Source organism: Saccopteryx leptura, chromosome 7 (assembly GCF_036850995.1).
Source record: "Saccopteryx leptura isolate mSacLep1 chromosome 7, mSacLep1_pri_phased_curated, whole genome shotgun sequence".
Lineage (NCBI taxonomy): Eukaryota > Metazoa > Chordata > Mammalia > Chiroptera > Emballonuridae > Saccopteryx > Saccopteryx leptura.
This window is the reverse complement of record NC_089509.1, coordinates 58,913,836-58,934,726: the sequence shown is the minus strand read 5'-3', so window position 1 is coordinate 58,934,726 and position 20,891 is coordinate 58,913,836. Positions and strand designations below refer to the sequence as shown.

At 44.4% G+C, this 20,891-nt stretch overlaps 1 protein-coding gene across 18 annotated transcripts in view; it reads right to left on the bottom strand.

Annotated features, from left to right (window-relative positions):
• The window catches only part of RAPGEF4 (Rap guanine nucleotide exchange factor 4), a 319,360-nt gene that overhangs the window by 72,241 nt on the left and 226,228 nt on the right, over positions 1 to 20,891 (bottom strand). For all 18 annotated transcript variants that reach the window (XM_066345716.1, XM_066345717.1, XM_066345718.1 and 15 more), the window contains 2 exons: positions 19,840 to 20,023; positions 1,718 to 1,802 (listed from right to left, as the gene is read on the bottom strand). In XM_066345716.1, the coding sequence (XP_066201813.1) occupies positions 1,718 to 1,802; positions 19,840 to 20,023 (269 nt within the window). The remainder of the gene's footprint in view (positions 1 to 1,717; positions 1,803 to 19,839; positions 20,024 to 20,891) is intronic.

Genomic DNA, 20,891 nt, shown 5'->3' with positions numbered 1-20,891 from the left:
AACTGTACCCTTTCCTCACACAGCTGTCTTCCACTCCGCTTGCTGCTACTGTCGTCTACAACCACTTTCACTAGATTTGCCACTAGATTCTTAGAGCTTTTACAAAAGCTATTTTGTAAGCTGATTTATACAAGAAAACTGCCCTAAAGACTGTTTAAAATGCAGTTTCACGTGTATGCGCCAGCTGATTTCACTGCCCGCTTCTGTCTCGGGTGAGGAGGTGAGAGCATCTATAATATCCTACAACTCTCTCACTACTAGAGACTCTTCCTGCATCCCACATAACGTATTTCTGCAAACATGTTGGGAAATTCAATGTCTTGGAGTTGAATAATTCAGCCTAAATAAGTAAGCAGAATTCTATTCCAAGCTAGCTAAGAAAAAATTTGAATTCCAAATTATGGCTCTATCTTGCTAAGAACCAAGGCACTTGAGCATTTCCCACAGCGCCTGGTACCTGTGATTTATGGGAGAAGATGAGACTATCCACAGTCCTATCAATTCCATCAGGACTGGGGAAGCCAGAAGAGGGGCATGCTGGGGGCCTGGAGCAGAGGTGGGGGGAGGGCTCTTCCCTCACCTTCCTCTGCAGTGGGAGCCCAGGGTGCTTACATTTGCAGTGGCTCCCCAGGTGCGGCTCCCAGGCACTAGACTTCCTCCCTTCCCCCATGGAGGAAGTGAGGATGACAGGGCAGTGGTGGTGGGAGGGGAGGCGGGGCTCCACCATACCCCTGGTTACTCCATGGAGACCGGCAAGCTTCTGGACCCCCAGCAGTGCGGGGGAGGAAAGTGAAGGCAGCTCTGCTGGGTTGCAGGGGGAAGGGTTGGAGCTCTTCTGCTTGGGGCTGTGACAAACGCTTCACTGCTTTCTTCAGAGACCCGAACCCTACCCCCGGAGCAGGGACCACAAACACTGCTACCATGTGATAGCATCATATCACTTCACTTAGCAAGTGGGGAACGAAAGGCAAATTAGGAACACAGATGTTGCTGAGGGGCTGTGGTATAATCTGTGAACACTGAAACATCTTTTTATTATTATTATCGCAATATGAGCATATAGGAGATGTGTTCTACCTGGAAATCCTGTTCTCTCTATTGGAGGAGGTATTACTGTCCTTATTCAGAGGCCACGTTTCTGTCCACTGCTTTCCTAAATACTCACTCACATAAAAGTTTAGAGTCAGATTCAGTCACTGGCCATTTTTTGCTACTGGGTACTGTCATTGTGCCCTACCGTATCTGAAGTCATGCTCTCTTGAACCTTCAGCTTCCTTTCTCAGTAGGGCAGCACACCTGGGCAAAACTGGCCACTTGGCCCAAGACAGGTCACCTTGACTCCTCTCCTTCCTCCCTCTGGCTCTATAATTCATGGAGGGCTCTCAGAGCCCCTCTTAAGGCCTGGCTCTCTTGTCTCAGTGTGCAGGTTCCAAAGCTCAGATTTGGAAGGATGAAGCACAGGCTCCAATCCTACTTTCATCACACTGCTTTGGGGTTTAGGGGATGTGGGCAACTCCGAATGACGTGACAGTGCTTGGCCCCATTACAGTGATTGTTCTTGGGTATAACGTACTTAGCACTTCCTGAGAAAGACTAGGGATAATTTATGGGGTAGAATTCAGACATTCTTGCCCCCAATTCCATAACACATTCCTCTAGTCTTAACAGTGTGTTTAACTTAAAGTCCCCCTGGCCATGCTCATAAGAGACAACTTACAGTGGTAGAAAGGTGGGATAAGGCTTTAATGTGAAGGAGCTCATCATAGATAATTTCCAAGTCATCCATAGTCCTCTGGCCGGGTCTACAGAGAAAAAAGTAACAAGGAAATAATGAAAAAATGTCACCACCAGAGCTTAAAACATGGAAATATATTCAAGGATCAGCAACATAACCACAGATTTCTTATGAGTAGTTTCTATAAAAAGATATTGGCAGTTTTTGGCCAGATTGTTCCTATGGATAGAGCATTATCCTGGTGCACTGAAGTCGTGGGTTCAATCCCCAGTCAGGGCACATGCAAGAAGCAGCCAGTGAGTGTACAACTAAGTGGAACAACAAGTTAATGCTTCTCCCTCTCCCATCTCCCCTCCTCCCTTCCTCCCTCTCTCTCTCTCTCTCTGTCAAATCAATGGGAAAATAAAAAAGATATGGGCAGAGGCCGAGATTATGCCATTATAATCCCTAAAGGAATTTTTGAGGTGAATGTGTTCTAAAGGAAGAAAGTACACAGAGCCCCTTTCCATCTCAGAGGGAAGAACAGCTCTGCTCACAATCTGGTTGGCTAATCTATCTCCCACTCTATAGATCAGTGGTCCCCAACCTTTTTGGGGCCACGGACCAGTTTAATGTCAGAAAATATTTTCACGGACCGGCCTTTAGGGTGGGACGGATAAATGCACAAAATAAAATTATGCGACTGGCGTAAAAACTGTGGTATTTTTAAATATAATTGTCGAACTTATGAGACAAGCGTCAAGAGTGAGTCTTTAGACGAATCTAACAGAGGGAATCTGGTCATTTAAAAAAAAAATAAAACATCGTTCAGACTTAAATATAAATAAAATGGAAATAATGTAAGTTATTTATTATTTCTCTGTGGACTGGTACCAAATGGCCCACGGACCGGTACCGGTATGTGGCCTGGGGGTTGGCGACCACTGCTATAGATGATTGCTCTAAAAAATTGCTTTACATTACCATCTTAATCAGTAACAACAAAACTTGTCTTTTAACACAACTCGAAAGAGTTGATTTCATCAGCTGGATGACTGATCCAAATTCCTTGGGATCCTGTGTGGTATCTTAGCCTAACAGAATAATAATGCTTCTATCATATGTTTCAGGTTATGTAATAAGCTCACCATAGAACTTGAATAGAGGAAGTATAGAGACTCAGTACTTTCTTGCCTATCCCTGAGGGGGTAAAGGCATGAGATGAGAAGAAGGAACATAGTAGTTAGTGTCTGGTATTAGAAAGAAAGGGGAAGAAGGGAGGTATGTATGCCACACTTCCCAAACTGCTTCATGGACGACAGCTGTTCTATGAAGTGTTAATTGGTGTACTAGTTATCTTCTCTCCCTATAGTTTATTATAAATCTACTATCCCATCGTCTGCTTTTAAGGATAGAGTATGTGGATGTTATGGGCATTTTGGCATGGGAGGAGAGAGACACCATCTTTCATGTCTATAATTATTCTGGAATCACTAATAGTGTTTAATTATAGATCAATGAGAACATATGATTGGTCAGGAATTTAGATTTTCTGTTGATCTCTGCAATATAAGAAACCCTGACTAATATGTTATTGAAATTTTTATTATTTTATTTTATTTTTTTGTATTTTTTTTCCTGAAGCTGGAAACGGGGAGAGACAGTCAGACAGACTCCCGCATGCGCCCGACCGGGATCCACCCAGCACGCCCACCAGGGGCGATGCTCTGCCCACCAGGGGGCGATGCTCTGCCCCTCCGGGGGGTCGCTCTGCCGTGACCAGAGCCACTCTAGAGCCTGGGGCAGAGGCCAAGGAGCCATCCCCAGCGCCCGGGCCATCTTTGCTCCAATGGAGCCTTGGCTGCAGGAGGGGAAGAGAGAGACAGAGAGGAAGGAGGGGGGCGGGGTGGAGAAGCAAATGGGTGCTTCTCCTATGTGCCCTGGCCAGGAATCGAACCCGGGTCCCCCGCACGCCAGGCCGACGCTCTACCGCTGAGCCAACCGGCCAGGGCCATGTTATTGAAATTTTAAAGCAAATTCATTATTAATTCTGAAAGTGCTAGGAAGTCAATCTTCACATTAATGGACAGGCAGCATTTGATCTCAGCTAACTGCTAATCATATATGTTATCTATTATATAATCATCAGTCTATTTTATGCATTTTTTCCTAAAATTTCAATAATTATGATATTATTCAATGTTACCATATATTATTTAAACCTTAGTGAGCTACTGATGATGTTCCACCTTTAAGTACATTATATTTTTAAAAAGTGTTTTATGGTCAAATAAATTTGGGGCCAAATAAATTGCTGTATTGAATGGAGTGCTGGATTTTAAGTCTGAAGATACGGTTTTAACCTGAGTGCAACCCATCACCAGCCATGTGACATGGGAGCTTCATCTCATCTGTAAACTGGGGATAAGCCTTTCTGGGAGAGATGTGAGAACTAAAGAAAGCAATGAATGTGAAGACCTGCGTATTTATTTATGTAAGTGGAAAAAAATGCCCAGCGGAATGATATTCAAAATGCAAACCTTTGTGTAAGAAGTTAAAGGGACAAAGTACAACATTTGGGCCAGCAAATTACATCTGAAATGTAGTCAATTATAGATAAGTACTCTGAGCAATCCAAACTGAACCGTAAGTATTGTAAAATAGTTAATTGGATTAAATACTTTCACAGCCATTTATGATATGGGGAGACGACAGATCAAGTGGGCTGATAGGAGAAAGCAAACTCTTTGCACACCTTGTACAGCACTTTCTCAAGGACAGTTTTAATGTGAACAAAAGAACATGGTATCCCTCTCTTATCATATCAATGGAGGATATATTTCCTAATTGTGACTATGCAAAGGCAGGCACTAAATCCATGACCCAGGGAGATGCCAGCCAGGCTCAACTCCTGACAAGGATCACCACTGGGCATCAATCCAGTTCTTTTTTTTTTTTTTTTTTAATATTTTTTAATTTTTTTAAATTCATTTTAGAGAGGAGAGGGAGAGACAGAGAGAGAGAGAGAGAGAGAGGAGAGACAGAGAGAAGGGGGGGAGGAGCTGGAAGCATCAACTCCCATATGTGCCTTGACCAGGCAAGCCCAGGGTTTCGAATTGGCGACCTCAGCATTTCCAGGTCAATGCTTTATCCACTGTGCAACCACAGGTCAGGCCACATCAATCCAGTTCTTAATGGTGGAACTCAAGTATGGGACCCAAAATGCACCAGAGGAAAAGCTATGGCCACAGGGCTCTGAAGGAGCCTGGCCTTCTTAGCAAGGGGTCTAATCTACTCCTTGACTTAGACATGGGATTTTGAAACGGGGATCCTTGGGGATTTACATGTCAATTGAGTCACCTCAGTCCATCTACCACAATAGAGGCCCCTAAGGTGAAAGAAAGCCTCAAGGTCAGCGTAATAGGATTATGGCTCTTCGGCACAAGAAGCCACCCTGCTGTTCTTGCTGCCTGACATGGGCAGCAAATAGTATGGGCCCTCCTAGAAGCCTGGCTAGAGACAAGACTCCCCGCCGCATTCTCACCTCCACGCGATGGACTGTTATGGAGAGAGAGGGTAGAAAAACTCAAGTGGGAGAAGAAAGGGTTAGAACTTAGCTATAAAATCTTAACATTCAAATTTGGAATTTCTGGAGCAAATCTCTGTGAATTTAGGAAGAGTGTTTTTACATAATACCAATAGAAAATCCATATTGATCAATTCTCTTTTTTTCAGATTTAATTGATTCCTTTTTTAAGGCTTTTTTTATATTGATCAACTCTTGCAGATTAAAAAAAAAATACTGTTTTTAGACCCTACACATCATATTATATTAAAAATGATTGTATATTGTCCAAGAGTGAAAACATATGAGAAAGAACTCCATAAGATCCTCATGCAGCATATTAAAATTTTAATATAGCTGGTTCAAGGCTGCCTTCCGAGTCACTGAGGCAGGCCGAGGGCCTGCACCACAGCCGCCGGAGAAGAGAGGCGGGGACGGCAACATCCGAGCCGTTTGTGAAACCCAGTCAACTTCCCACGGCTGAGCAGCACTGAGCGCTGACGGCTGCTCTCTTCTCCCCACGCTCCCACCCTCCTGGCTGTCTCTTCCTGCTTTTCTAAATATTTCTTCCCAATGTCTTTTTTGGTCTATTGTCCCTTTGTTCACCTTCTAAACTGTGCTGTGCCCCAACATCTTGCCTTCAGCTCTGTTCTCATTTTGTTCAGCTTTCCCTCCGGGGAAAACTCCCCAACTTTCATCTATGTAATGCTGAGACCTAAAGCCTTATCTCCAAACAGATCTCTTTCCTGAGTCCAAGAGCTTCCGGCCATCTCTTCCCAATAACCCACAAGTGCCACAAGTCCAGTCCGTCCAGGGTGCCCCCTCGTCACCACAAAGGCTCTTTCAATGCAGATTTCAATGTACTTTTGCAGACCTTTCTATCTTCCCTGTTTTCCTACCTTCCCTCATGTCTCTGATCCCTGCTTTGCCCTCACCAGACATCTCTCCATCCCTTAACCGTGCTGAGCCCTTTCATGTCTCCAACACTTTTCACATGCTCCTCCTCTTTGTGCCTAGGATGCTTTTTCTGTGTTGAACCCAGCTCACATGTCATCTCTGCCAGGTATAACTGGTTCTGCAACCTTTATTCTTCCATGGCTCATGGTCCTTCTACCATGGTAATTACAATATACTGTGAAGAAGGTTACTTGCTTAAATAGTCATAACCCTACACTGCACCTCTCAGGGAAGCAGCATCTTGCAAAGGGGACTGCACTGGAAGCAGAAACTGGATTTGAGATCTAACTTATGAACTTCCTACGTGCCTGGTCAGTCTATTGCCTTGTTTCTGCATCTATAAAAAGGAAATAATAAATAGGATTGTTGTAAAGATCAAATGAGTTAATATACACGAAGCATTGACACATTGAAAATATAGCACAAACGTAGGGTGAATAATTATCAGGGTGGATTTCAATATAGTTTATCAGATGAATGAATACTCTAGTTTTCACACGTCATGCTGAATTCAGGGTCTGCCCAAAGGATATATAGCAGCAATGCCACAAACCAGTTCTTGCTTTGTGGCCTGAGAAGAACAGGACTTATGCTTTGTTATCCTTCCTATTCAAGGTCAAGTAAGACAAGGTGGCCATGACACAGCTCACTTTTGTCATGGCAAATAATTAAGGGGGGCCTTGAGAGATAGGGTGAAAATGTTGGCCCTCACCTCTTACTGCAAATCCTGTTAAATGATGGAAAAGATATACATATTTTCTAAAAGATTCTAAATTTATTCATCCACCGGTGGGGAAGAAAATACCATCTTTGGCCAGCTGAAGTTACTCAGACTCAGTCAGTATCAGTGGGAGTGTGGACGGAGGCGATCACCAAAGTCACCCGCTGCACCGGGCCCTTTTCTGGCCAGGCTTTTGTCTGCCGTGACCAAAATCTGACGGGAAAGACACTTGAAAATCCAAAACAACACAGAAAACACACAAGCACCACTGCCACCACATGCTGCAAAACAGGACTATCCGCTGATCAGAGAATTTTAGCAATTCCTGGATGGCAGAAAGCAGATAGGAATAAAATATCTGAGAAACAACTGGAGGCAGCCACAGCGCAACACTCAGAGAGGAAAACCACCACAGGAGGAAGACGGCATTGCTGCTAAGAGGACAGAGAGGGTCAGAGGGGTTCATCCCAAGACTGCTCATTTGGGTCAGCGGGTGGCCAGACTCCCCTCCTCTGCCCCACACGGAGCAGTGGGCAGTGTCAGGGGTTTATGGCCAGGCTAACACTCGAGTCTTGCTCTCTGAGACGAATGATCGGCAAGGAGCCTGGGAGAGAGGCAGAACAGAGCGTGTGAATCCCGGGCACTCCTGCCAGATTCTGAGGGGTACGAAGAGGGGCAGGCTTTCCAGGAGGGAACTGCCCAGAAGGGCTCCATTCCTGGGAAATCTTCCTTCATTTGACAACTGGTAGGAGAAATGGGGGTGTGGGGGTGGGGGCGAGGGGAGTGTCAGCGTGCCTGCTCCCCCTGGCACTCGCATAGAGCAAAGCCTGCCCGGAAATGCGGCCCCCATCACCTTCAGGGTGGCGTGACCACCACACCTGTCCAGAGACCCTCATGGCCGCTTACGCTACACCCTGGGGCTTGTGCATCAATAATAACCACTCCGGAGAAATAGACCTCCACGGGGCTCCCAGGATGCCACGGAGAATGCTACGGTAGCCATTTGAAACAGAGTGGAACAAAGCTTAAAAACAGTTTAGTTTCAGAGTCCTAAATAACATTCAAAATGAAGGGGAAAAAAGAGAGAAAGAAAAAAAAAACAAACCCAACAACCCTGAAGTCTAAAGCAGTCAGGTAATCCCAGGGCAGGCCACTGTCATTTGGCAATCCACCCAGGTAGCCATGAACTTTCTGGTCCTGTTTACAGCAAATTTTTAATGAGGTGAGAGAAGTCAGCACTGCCAGGTGAGAAGAGACTGACTTTAAAAAAAAAACTGAGTGTATTCACGGTTAGCAAAGCAACAAAAGCATTCATGAGAGGTCTGCTACTAGCAAAGCCACTGTTACCAGAGGTCTCGACATGTCATTAGAATTGAAAGTTGACAGAAGTCCCAGGGAAGAGGCCAGATGGAGCAAAAGCCAGTGGGCCCAACCTGAGCCACCGAAATGAATCAAAACGAGAGGCCCTCTCCCAGCCCAGGTGGAACTTCACGTTCATGGCTGCAGTGACAGAGCAGGCCCCGCCTCTCCCGAGGACACCAGCTCAGAGCTGCTGTGCCACCTAGCGTCTCAGAGAAGACTCGCCTCCCTACTCCTGACCGCAGACAAAGGTTCTCTTCTTGATTTCACCTGTGCCTTCAAAGATCACCCAATAAATCTAAAACTGAGCCTTCCCCACCGCAATCACTGAACAAAGTCTCACTTTAAAAGCAGGTTTCTCCTGGCAAACAGTGGCATTAAGCATCTTCCGTGCTTTGGTCTTTACAGGGATGACAGGGGGAAAAAAATGGAGAAGAGATTCTGCAAATCAGCTCCCAGCCTGTTCAAACAGTAATGAAAGGGTCCCAAGTACCGAAGGCAATTTGGCTTTCAAGAATCAAGGGAACACTGTGCCCGAGCAGGAGGAGGGATCTCCCAGGCACCTTCACAGAGTAACTACGAGGCTGGGGAACTGAATTGACTCTGGCTGCTGAGTGGCAGCCGGTGAATGTACCCGGTCTTCACTTGTCCTTCTCCAGATGTCACAGGGAGAGATATCAGGCATCCCTGCTTCTTTACAAATCTGCGTGGTGCCACATTGATGTGGATTTGTGGGATCCTGCTGTGGAAAGGCCTACTTTCTGCAGGGGATGCGTTCCGGCAGCAATGTCTAGTTACAGACAAGATAATAAACGGGGACAGATGGAGAGGCAGTTTATACATTAAAGGATGGGAGGGCTCAGGTGATATTGGAGGCTGCTGGTAAATACAGTTTTATCAAGGAATTTATCAAGGTCAGAAAGAGAGAGAGAGATCCTCAGTTATTGGAACGTGGATAAAATGAGGGATTCATCCAGCCACCAAGCAGCACACTGACATGGCCAGTAGTAAAACATGTAGGTGAGAAAGCAGGTAACCCAGTTCTGCTAGACCTGCTGCCTAGCAGACCTATTCCCTGGTGTACGGGGAAAATACCAGAAAAGTCAGCATTATAAGTATCTATGTATGCCACAGTCAAGCTTAAAAATAAAGGAAATGCCTCATTGTATTAATATTTTCCTGGGGTTGAGAATGCTTTATTGTATTGCAGCATTGCACTTCAACCAACCTGATTCTTCTGCTTACAAGTCATTTTGCAAATGTGGAGCATTTTCCAACACTCCTAAGATCTTTCTGAGCACTCACCTTCTTCCAATCCCCCAGCCCGGAAGTTTGGTGTTGTTTCCCACGCACTTGTCTAACAAACCAGCAAAATGTGTTTCTTTCCTTCGCCTCCCGGGAACCTTGCTTCTTAAGAGTTAGATCTTCCGTGTTAGAGGAGGCTTGGTGGCGTGACAGGTAAAGTGCCCTGCTCAGCTCTGTCTGCTCACCTCCCTGCCCTGTCACCACCCCTTCACCTTATTTTCACCCAGAAAAGAACACTTTCAGTTTCTCAGATGCAATTAGGCATTTTTTAGTTCTGATAGCAACGCCTGTGTACACAGGGCTTCTTTCCATCTTTGTGAAGTTAGAAATGAATACAGTTTATAGCTGCAGTAAAGGGCAAATGGTTTATGAATTTTTGTGAGAACTAAAGTCGCCCCCATCAGGACATCAGGGAAGAGTTCATAATTTAGGGCTTCCTAGCACTAAGTGTGTTTAGGACCATGTGGCTTGAGATTTCTCATATTTAGAAACTGACTATTTCCAACATCCTTCCAGCAAAAGTACTTACTACGAGGCCACGCTGGACTTTTAACATTAAGCCATTTAAAAGGTGCAACCATAAATATTTTCCTTTAAAACACCTAAGCAGCAAGTCGGGAAAATTTTTTTTGAATGGAATCAGATAGTATAGCTCCCTGCCTTTATGTGTGAGGCACATATATGTAAATAAGTATCAGGTGGAAATGCAAACTCTTTTGAGGAGGTAGGTGCTCATGAGGATGCATTATTATTTTTTTTCTTTTTTCTTTTTCTTTTTTTTTTTAATATTTTTCTGAAGCTGGAAACGGGGAGGCAGTCTGACAGACTCCCGCATGCGCCCAACTGGGATCCACCCGGCATGCCCACCAGGGGGCGATGCTCTGCCCATCTAGGGCGTCGCTCTGCTGCAACCAGAGCCATTCTAGCACCTGAGGCAGAGGCCACAGAGCCATCCTCAGCGCCCGGCCAACTTTGCTCCAGTGGAGCCTTGGCTGCGGGAGGGGAAGAGACAGACCGAGAGGAAGGAGAGGGGGAGGGGTGGAGAAGCAGATTGGCACTTCTTCTGTGTGCCCTGGCCAGGAATTGAACCCGGGACTCCCGCACGCCAGGCCGGAGTGCTACTTTTTCTTCTTGTAAAAATTAATTCTTAATTAATCAGAGACAGATGTATCAGCCATATCTCTTTGAATTTCACTGTTGAGCAAATCCAGCAGAGAGGATAAAGTAGAGGCAAACTAGTAGAGAGGAAGGAATATTAGATAGGAAAAAAAATGAAATTGAATTCAGAATAAGCGGACCTCGGCTCAGTTCCTGGTTCAGCCATTTATACTTTTGAGTGATTTTAAGGAAGGTACTTGACATCTACCAAGCTCAATTTCTTCATTTGTAAATTGCAGATAACAAGGACTACTCAGTTTACAGTTATATTGAGATTCAAAGAGGTGAGGTCACTAGATTCATTTATTAATTATTAATTTTTACTTTTGTAATTCTGGCTAGCAGGTTGATGTGAATATTTTCCCACAGTAGATGCTATTCTCGTACTCCAATCCGGTCTATATGATGATAATTGTACGAGATAAGATTTGTCTGTATCAATTATTTTGAAATCAGATTTCCATGACATATATCTTTCCCAGTGTTCATAGAAGAAAGCCAGGAGGCCATTTGGAATCATTTTTGGCCCAGGACAGGTGATAGAACACAGTAAAGAACACAGACTCTGGAGTCAGACAGACCTGGACCAAATTCTGAGTCCAGCACTCGTGGGATCACACAGGCAAGGGCCTGAACCGCAAACTGTTTCCTGATCCATAAAACGGGGATAATATTAATAACTACCAAATCGTTCTGTTGAAAGAACTGAATTAAACAATTGTTGAACACAGTGCCTAGCACATGTGAGCTCAGTAAATGTTGGCTGTGATCATTACAATCCCCTTGTGAAACTGGGAGAGGGTAAGTAGGTATTACTAAACTCATTTTGCAGTGTAAGTGACTTATAGTCTGGAGTTGTTGGGTGATTTATTGGTAAATTGGTAAGACTGGAATCTAGGGCTCTTCATTCCTTAATGCTCAGCATTTCTTTTACTTTACTTAGCAGATTTTTGGGTCAAATGCATATATTTTATATGTTGTCATTAAATTCTCAAAATATAATTAATTTTTATCTCATAAAACTCATTATCAGGCGTTCCATCCTTAGTTTCAGCCCCTCTACCCGTTCTCCACAGACGGCAGAGAAACCCGCCTGCTGCAAAGCTGGCCATAGCACACTGCCCTTTCAAACTCTTCAGTGGTGCCCCAAGTGGCTATAAAATCAGATCTGAGGTACACGGAGGGACGGCCGACCCCCTTCAGTGTGAGACAGCTTACTGTTCCTGCTGGAACTTTCCCGGCACCGTTCCGCCCCTCCCCAACACCCCTGTTCCCCCGCCAGGCTAGGAGTTCGGTATTTGTTCCAGAGGAAGAACATAAAATACTATTTTTGCTGCTGTTAAGAAGAAAGGGCTTGCTTGATCAAGTAAAGTCTAGGGAATACAGTCAGCAATATCATAATAACTGTATGTGGTGCCGGGCGGGGGCTGGAATTATTGGGGGTGGGTGCTTGTAAAGTATACGATTGTCCAACTCCTTTGCTATACACCTGAAACCGACACAAAAAGTGTTGAATGCAAACTGTAATTCAAAAATAAAAAAAGAAGTAACTAAAGCAAAATAAAAGAAGAAAGGGCTTGAGAATGAACCTAAACATCCAACAATGACAAACGGGATGCATTAAGTCAGTGGTCCCCAACCCCCGGGCCGCAGGCCGGTACTGGTCCGTGGGCCATTTGGTACCGGTCCGCAGAGAAAGAATAAATAACTTACATTATTTCCGTTTTATTTATATTTAAGTCTGAATGATGTTTTATTTTTAAAAAATGACCAGATTCCCTCTGTTACATTTGTCTAAGATTCACTCTTGACGCTTGTCTTGTAAGTTCGACAATTATATTTAAAAGTACCACAGTTTTTACGCTGGTCGCATAATTTTATTTTGTGCATTTATCTGTACCACCCTAAAGGCTGGTCTGTGAAAATATTTTCTGACATTAAACTGGTCCGTGGCCCAAAAAAGGTTGGGGACCACTGCATGAAAGAACATCCAGAGGCTATATTATTATGCACCCATTCAAAATCCCATCTCTAAAGAATCTTTAAGGTTAAGGAAGAATACCATAATATATTATTAAGTGTAAAAAGTTAGGAATTGATATATAACCAGAGAAATAAACACCAAAGTGTTAATGCTTATTTCTGGAAGGTGGGATTGCAGATATCATACCTTCTTTAGCTTTTTCCAGTTTCAAAAATTTCTACAAGGAACAGATTAACTTTAACCATAAAAAGTAATCCAAATCTGGAGGTAATCTTATAATGAACCTTAAACTATAAATGAGCAGCTATACCAATCTTCCCCTTTCCCAAATCTGAACCTTCCTGGCCAGCAATACAAGTGCTGGTTTCTTGGGCAGGTAAACATGAGGGATGAGGGGAAAGGCAAAGCCAACCCCCCAAAAAGGCCCACTTAATGCAATAATTTCTTCTGGTAAATTCTATAAGCTTTCACTAGAGCACAGCAATCTTTCCAGGAAAAACAACAACCAAGTTTATCATGCTGTGAAGGGAAAGACTCACGGAGAATTTTTTATTTCATTAAGATTAGGCTCCTTGAGGCACGCTTCTCTTTTCTCTGATTTGCATTTGAGAACGGACTTCACAACTCTGAACACACTTTTGGCATATCCCAACAAAAATCAAAACCCCCAGGACCACTGAGTTCAGGCTTACTAATCTGGGTTCCACTGAGGAAGCCAATTTCCATGTAATTATCAGGATTTCAAATTTCACACCCTTAGAAACAGCTTGGACAAATAAAGTTTCTATTAAAAACACTGCTAATTAGGAGACAATAGCCTCTAGAAGGCCTCCAAGTGCCTTCTAGAGCAAGCGTGTGGGACAGCCAGCACTCCCTCCCACTCACACAGCCCCCACCCCATGTTTTTTTCTTCTCATCTTAAGTTGTTTCCTTTCCACCTGAGGCCCCATAACAAATGCTAGAAAATATTAATTTATCACATGAAATAAATGAACTCAAGTTTCTGAATTTCTGACACTCTTGAGAGACTCCAGAACCTGCCAACAATTCTCTTGTGATAGATGTGTAAAAAATAAACATCTGCTATAATATATTTCAATATAATAATAAATATGTCAAATACTTACATTTCTCCTGCTCAGATCTAACTGGTTTAACCTCTTTCTGAACTACTTAAGCTTCTAGGCTTTTAGGGAATAGCAGAAATGCAGACCTACCCAGAACGAGATTTGGGAAACGGCACCTGTTTCATCTCTCTGCCACGTTCAGGCTCTTTCCTCATAGACCATTCTTAAGAGTGGAGTATTCTAGCTCACTTTACTTGGAAGAGGAAGTTTGGGAGGCTTGTACAGCAAGAGGCTCCTCTGTCCTCTTGAAGCTTCTTTTTTTATACAGGTGACCTCAAGTTCGTTACGTGCTGCTGATCTGGTCCCTCCACATCATGGCCCTTATGCAGAGTTATCTGCTCAAAGTTAGCCAGGCTGTACATTCTTACTGGTGATGGTCTTCATTGTATATATTTGCTGTAGGGCAGGGGTCCCCAAACTTTTTACACAAGGGGCCAGTTCATTGTCCCTCAGACTGTTGGAGGGCCGGACTATAAAAAAAACTATGAACAAATCCCTATGCACACTGCACATATTTTAAAGTAAAAAAAACAAAACGGGGACAAATATATTTAAAATAAAGAACAAGTAAATTTAAATCAACAAACTGACCAGTATTTCAATGGGAACTATGGGCCTGCTTTTGGCTAATGAGATGGTCAATGTGCTCTTCTCACTGACCACTAATGAAAGAGGCGCCTCTTCCGGAAGTGCGTCTGGGGCCGGATAAATGGCTTCAGGGGGCCACATGTGGCCCACGGGCCATAGTTTGGGGACCCCTGCTGTAGGGCAACCGTGTGTTTTTAGGCTTGTAAACAAAAAGCAAAATCAAAACAATAAGCTCTGAGAGCTCATTTTAGGTTTGATGGCCCTGTCTGCAAGCTATAACAACAACATCATCAAACTGTCATTGTTTTATGGCACTTGCCCCCAAATGCCAGCAAGGTCTGCACCTGTGAAACAGCATGGGCATTGTGAGTCACTCCGCCTGCCACCACATAAAAAGCTAATTTCACATTCAGTCTGTATATTTTTTTCAATACCAATAGCAACAAGAGTGTGCCAAAAAATTTCCCCTGAAGCTCTATTCTGTTTTTTAAACTACAGAACATTCTTTCATAGTTTGACAGTTAAAATGCTGCAGTTAATTTAATAAACAGAGAATTTTTCTAAGTAGCCTGTCAAAACAAGTGACACTTTTTTTTTTTTGCTAGCGAGTCTCAGATTCAGAACAATAGAAAGTACCTTTCAAAGCAACATCTTCATTATACAATCAAATTCTCAAAGTAATCTTCTCATCAAAGAATATTGTGTTATTTCTCTCCCAGTAATTATCAGAGTTCTGCAACCTCTCTGGCTGTGGGGGGACTGTTATAAAGTGCAGCTGTACTGAGTTAAAAAAATTGGGGGAGTCCTGCTCCGGTCGACACGGAGCCAATGTATCTCACGCCCCCACATATCTGGATGACTTGGCACTTTGGGCAGTAAAAAGTCGACGTCTCTAGGACCTATAAACACACTCTGAAGTTCCCCGGAACAAAGTGCTCAGCTGGTCTCTTCAAGGACAGCATTGATACTGGCAATTTTTCATCAACTAAGTTTATTACCTTTCCACTTCAATAAAATAAGGTAAAAGCTCCAAAGGTTATTATCAGATAACCGTGTGTGTAGAGTTTGAAAGTCTGTTTCACTAAATGAGATTCCTTCTTTTTCAGTTTCTTATCTCTTGGGGGCTATCTTTGCAATAGAAAGAAAACCCAAGAATTCCGACTCAAAAGAGGAACCACTAGCCCAATTCCAATGGTCGCCGTTTCATAAAATCTAGGAAGGCAGCAAAATCCCAAGGGCACCAAGAATAATGTGTCTTGGAAACCTGCACTTTAACAGCCAGTGATAGGCTGAAAATTTTCAATCTTTGGAACGTAATTTTCTCTTAAGAACCTTTGGGCTGCCAAGGATCATGCAATTCAACACTGTAGGGGAGAAAAAAAGAAGCCCAAGAACAGAATCCCATTTCTAAGGGTGACTCATAAAACCAGCTTGCAGGCTCTTGTGAGGCTGAATCAAACACTTAACATGATTGCTCCTAACAGGCGCCTGGCACAGAGCAGGCACTCAATAAATGTTTGCGGCATCTGAATCAAATTTGGGATTTCCTCTCCCATTGGATTATAAACTCCCCAAGGCCAGAAATCACTTTATTACTTTTTAAAATATCTCTTTGATACATACTCAAAAATCTTTGTAAATAGAATGATATTTCTGTCTCCCTTCAAGCAACTAAGAGCTGAGGGAACATTAGCTGGGGCTGTGTATTCATGGGAGTATAGCCTTTTCTAACTTCCACGCTGAATTAAATCTCCTTCTCCATATTATATTTTGTTAACACTCACTACATTTTCCTGTCTAGTACACAATGCAGCTGTGATAATATGATTACTTGCATAACTAGTGTGTAAGGTCTGTCTCCTGCACTAGAGAAAGCTCCAGGAAGGAGGCGCAACCCCCTTTTTCAATGCTATAGCCTCCACAACTGACAGCATCGAGAACAAAATAGGTGTTCAATAAATATACTGCTCACAAAAATTAGGGGATATTTCAAAATGAATATGAAGCAATAAAATATATTTGTTAAGTTGAATAAATGAGCAAATGAAGTAAAATGAGATATGTTTTTGCCTTTAAGAAACTCACAGTTTAGCCTGACCAGGTGGTAGTGCAGTGGATAGAGCATCGGACTGGGACGCACAGGACCCAGATTTGAAACCCCGAGGTCACCGGTTTTAGCATGGGCTCACCAGCTTGAGCATGGGGTCACTGGCTTAAGCATGAGATCACAGACATGACCCCAAAGTCATTGGTTTGAGCCCAAGGTCACTGGCTTGAGCAAGGGGTCACTTGCTCTGCTGTAGCCCCCCCAGTCAGGGCACATATGAGAAAGCAATCTTGAGACTCAAGAGCCACAACAAAAAACTGAGGCTTCTCATCTCTCTCCCTTCCTGTTTGTCTGTCCCCATCTGTCCCTTTCTCTGTCTCTCTGTCTCTGTAACCACAAAAAAGAAAGAAAGAAAAGAAACAAGAAACACAGTTTAAAGCAGAAAAGAAATAGATTTTTAGATACAATGTTTTGATGGTTGCCAGATGGGAAGCAGGTTGGGGGGATGAGTGAAAAGGTGAAGCTATTAAGTACAAATTGGTAGTTACAGAACAGTCATGGGGATGAAAGTACAGTGTAGGGAATATAGTCAATAATATTGTAATAACTATGGATGGTGTCAGATGGGTGGGAGATTTATCCAGATGATCACTTAGTAAGATATATAATGTCTAAATCACTGGGGAGTATACCTGAAACCAATATACCGTATTCCCCATGTATAAGACGCTCCCATTTATAAGATGCACCTTAATTTTGGGGCCCAAAATTTGAAAAAAAGACAACAAGCGTGGGAAAGCAGGAAATGCAAGTAAAAAAAAAAAAACCCCTACAATAATGAGCATAAAAACAAGCACGAAAAAGTGGGAAATGCAAGTTAAAGAATCTACAACCACTGTATAAGATGCACCTAGTTTGTAGACCCCAAATTTTTCAGAAAAGGGTGCATCTTATACATGTGGAAATACGGTAATAATGTGTGCCAACTGAAATTAAAAGTAAAAAATCATTAAAAAAGTGAAAGAAAATAAATAAATAATGTAAAAACTCAGAAAGAAACTCACAGCTTACAGCAATATCTCTCCACCAGGGAGAGATTTTTTTCCAGGACAGTTCCGTGTGGAATGGAATGTTGAGTTTTAGGTATTTAGGTGTGTTTAGCCTCCCTTGGTCCCAGCCACTGGCCAGTGAATGCCAGCAGCATACCCCGTCATACTCTGAGACGACCAAACATCCTCCCAAATTTCCAAGTGCCCCTGAGGGGGCTGTCCCACCTCTGATTCAGAACCACCGCCTGTGTTGGCTTGAATGAAAGTGACATCAAAAATTGCAAGAAGGAGATGGATCCAAGAAATGATGAAGAAGTAAAAGCAACAGACAATGAGAAAGGGGGTGTGGATGAGAGAGAGGGGCAGCAGTCTGACAGGAGAGAAGGCGGGGTTTAGGACACTGCTGTTCATTTGAGACTCCAAGCCCTGGGGATTCTGTGGTGTCCCCTCTGCCACCTACTCTCTGACCCTTCAGGGCAGATGGAGCATACACTGCCTGGGAAGTTTTCTTGGATGATTAGGTCTGTGAAACTCTGGCATCCTGTTTTGATATTGGAGATTTTTCTAGCAAGATTTTTGAAGAAACAAAATTTTGAGGCAAAAAAAAGAAAACCAAAAAAATGTTGTTTGCTTGAGCTAAAAGAGCTGAAAACCATGGTTCTAGAGTTAAGGATGGTGGTGCCAGGGGGGATAAGGGAACGGAAGGGCTCCTTTAACCTGTGGAAGGGGACATTAAAACCCAAGAGAAAGTATTGATGAAGAGGAGATGGAATGACAAAAAAATGAAGTACGTTGAAAGGCCCAGCTCTGATCGGGCATGGGGAAGGGGAGCCTCCTGGGGAAAGGGAATGAGGGTTAGCTGAGAGGCACTGAGAGTTGGTGGGAGAGGGGACAGTGAGGAAGCCGGTGTGAGGGATACTTCACTTTTGGAAAGTGCCCAGTGGACACACAAGACACGTAAAGTTCAGCCCTCTTGTTGAAACCCACTAATTAATGGAGGTCGGCCAAACCAGTGACTCGGAGTTGACATCCATAGCTGGCTGGCAGCAGCTGCAGGGTGGAGAGCAATTTCATTTCCAGCAGGAAAACATAAACCTGTGTGTGGTGGTTTTAGAACCAAGTGCCAAGCCATCTCTTACTGAGAAGGTTTCCCTCAGCTTGGGACCGCGGCCTATGCTTCTCCATATGCCCCACGCCAATTAGGAGAGCTCCCGGAACAGAAGAGGGGCTGAAGCCGTTCTTTTTTAATTGATCTAATGAAACAGCTCAACTTCAGCTGCTGGGCTGCTACTGGAGGGAGGTGGGTTTTGGCTGAAATGGAAAGGAGAGCACCTCACTGGCGGAATGGAGGCCTTGAAGCCTTACCAGGGCCATGTGGTTCTCTTTAGTGTGTCTTTAAGCTAAAAAGCAGAAAGTTCAGAACAGGGTGAAAAAATGTGCTGAGTAAATGACTGACTGACTGACTGACTGCACACAAGCACAGGCACTGGTCTATGGCTCTACAGCCTCTGCCTTGGTGCATTAGGAAGCAAGGGGCTGTGGTGGTCTGGCATAGAAACACAGTGTATTCATCCTTGACCGAAGGTCAGTTAATATGTAGACTCAGTTTTGACATCCTTAGCCAACCACTAAAAGTCTCCATATTTTTAACTCATGCAAAAAGGAAAATGATGTTACCTGGCTCAAAGACAAAATAGGGCCCTGGCCAGTTGGCTCAGCGGTAGAGTGTCGGCCTGGCGTGCAGGGGACCCGGGTTCGATTCCCGGCCAGGGCACATAGGAGAAGTGCCCATTTGCTTCTCCACCACCCCCCCCTCCTTCCTCTCTGTCTCTCTCTTCCCCTCCCGCAGCCAAGGCTCCATTGGAGCAAAGATGGCCCGGGCGCAGGGGATGGCTCCTTGGCCGCTGTCCCAGGCGCTAGAGTGGCTCTGGTCGCGGCATAGCGACGCCCCGGAGGGGCAGAGCATCGCCCCCTGGTGGGCAGAGCGTCGCCCCTGGTGGGCGTGCCGGGTGGATCCTGGTCGGGCGCATACGGGAGTCTGTCTGACTGTCTCTCCCCGTTTCCAGCTTCAGAAAAATACAAAAAAAAAAAAAAAAAAAAAAAAAAATAGAAAAGAAACAACTTTTCAGAGTTTCGCCTTTGACCCCAGGTGAGGCGAGGACTTCTGAAGCCAGCCTCTCTTCCCCCTGCCTGCCCAGGCGTGCGTCCCTGCCCGCTGCACGACCCTGGTGGCCTGTAGCAGGTGGGCACCAGGCTCTCACTCACGATTTGCGGAGGATCATCCTCATGTGGGCGTCAGGGCCCATCTGTGACAGCAGCAGCATGGTGTCCTGGAACTCCTCGTCACACTCCTTCTTCTCCTCCTCCGTAGGCAAAGGAGCATCCTCGTGCTCATCATCCAGAAAGCGATAAAATAAATATTTGTCTTGGAAATGATGCTCCTGGTCCACTATGTGAAACATGAAGGCAAGTGTTAGTCCTTGGACCTCTGATTCCAGCCCGTTACCAGAAACAAATAGATGAAGTCAGCCGAGACAGCCAAGTGGGAGCAAAACAGTGGGACTCCTCGACCTTCTCGCTCTGCCTCGCCCAGGGCTGTGCAGCTGGGAGATGCGACCTCCAGGCGGCAGTCGGGCCCCTCAGCTCCCTCCCTCGGACCCACCCATCTCCTTGGCTGCCTGAGGACTCTGACAACCTGCCAACTTGTCCTAGATCAGCAAAGATTGCCCTAGTGACATTTTCTAGCATGTGGGACATATATCCCAAACAGAAAAATAATCAACTGCCTGACGATGCTCTAAATTAGTTTTTGAATGTACAGACTGAAAAAAAAACACACAAAAAACTTACTTTGTTGGGATCAGAATTCATGTTTTTCTCTCTGTACTGTTTATAAACATGTCTGTCTGCACTTAAAAAAAATTAAAGTAAAATTGTTTGAACAAAGCTGACTAGACCACACTTTTAGGTCACACACCCCATCGAAGGATCTTATGGTAATTTCCTTTCAGTTCTGGTTTTTTGAAGTTCTTTTTCTCTTGTTTCTTCTAAACAAAAAGATTTAGATCTAGGAAGGACCAAGTCAGGGAACGTGGCTCAGAATCCCTTTTATATATATATATATATATATATTTTGCATTTTTCTGAAGCTGGAAACGGGGAGAGACAGTCAGACAGACTCCCGCATGCGCCCGACCAGGATCCACCTGGCACGCCCACCAGGGGGCGATGCTCTGCCCCTCCGGGGCGTCGCTCTGCAGAGACCAGAGCCACTCTAGCGCCTGGGGCAGAGGCCAAGGAGCCATCCCCAGCGCCCG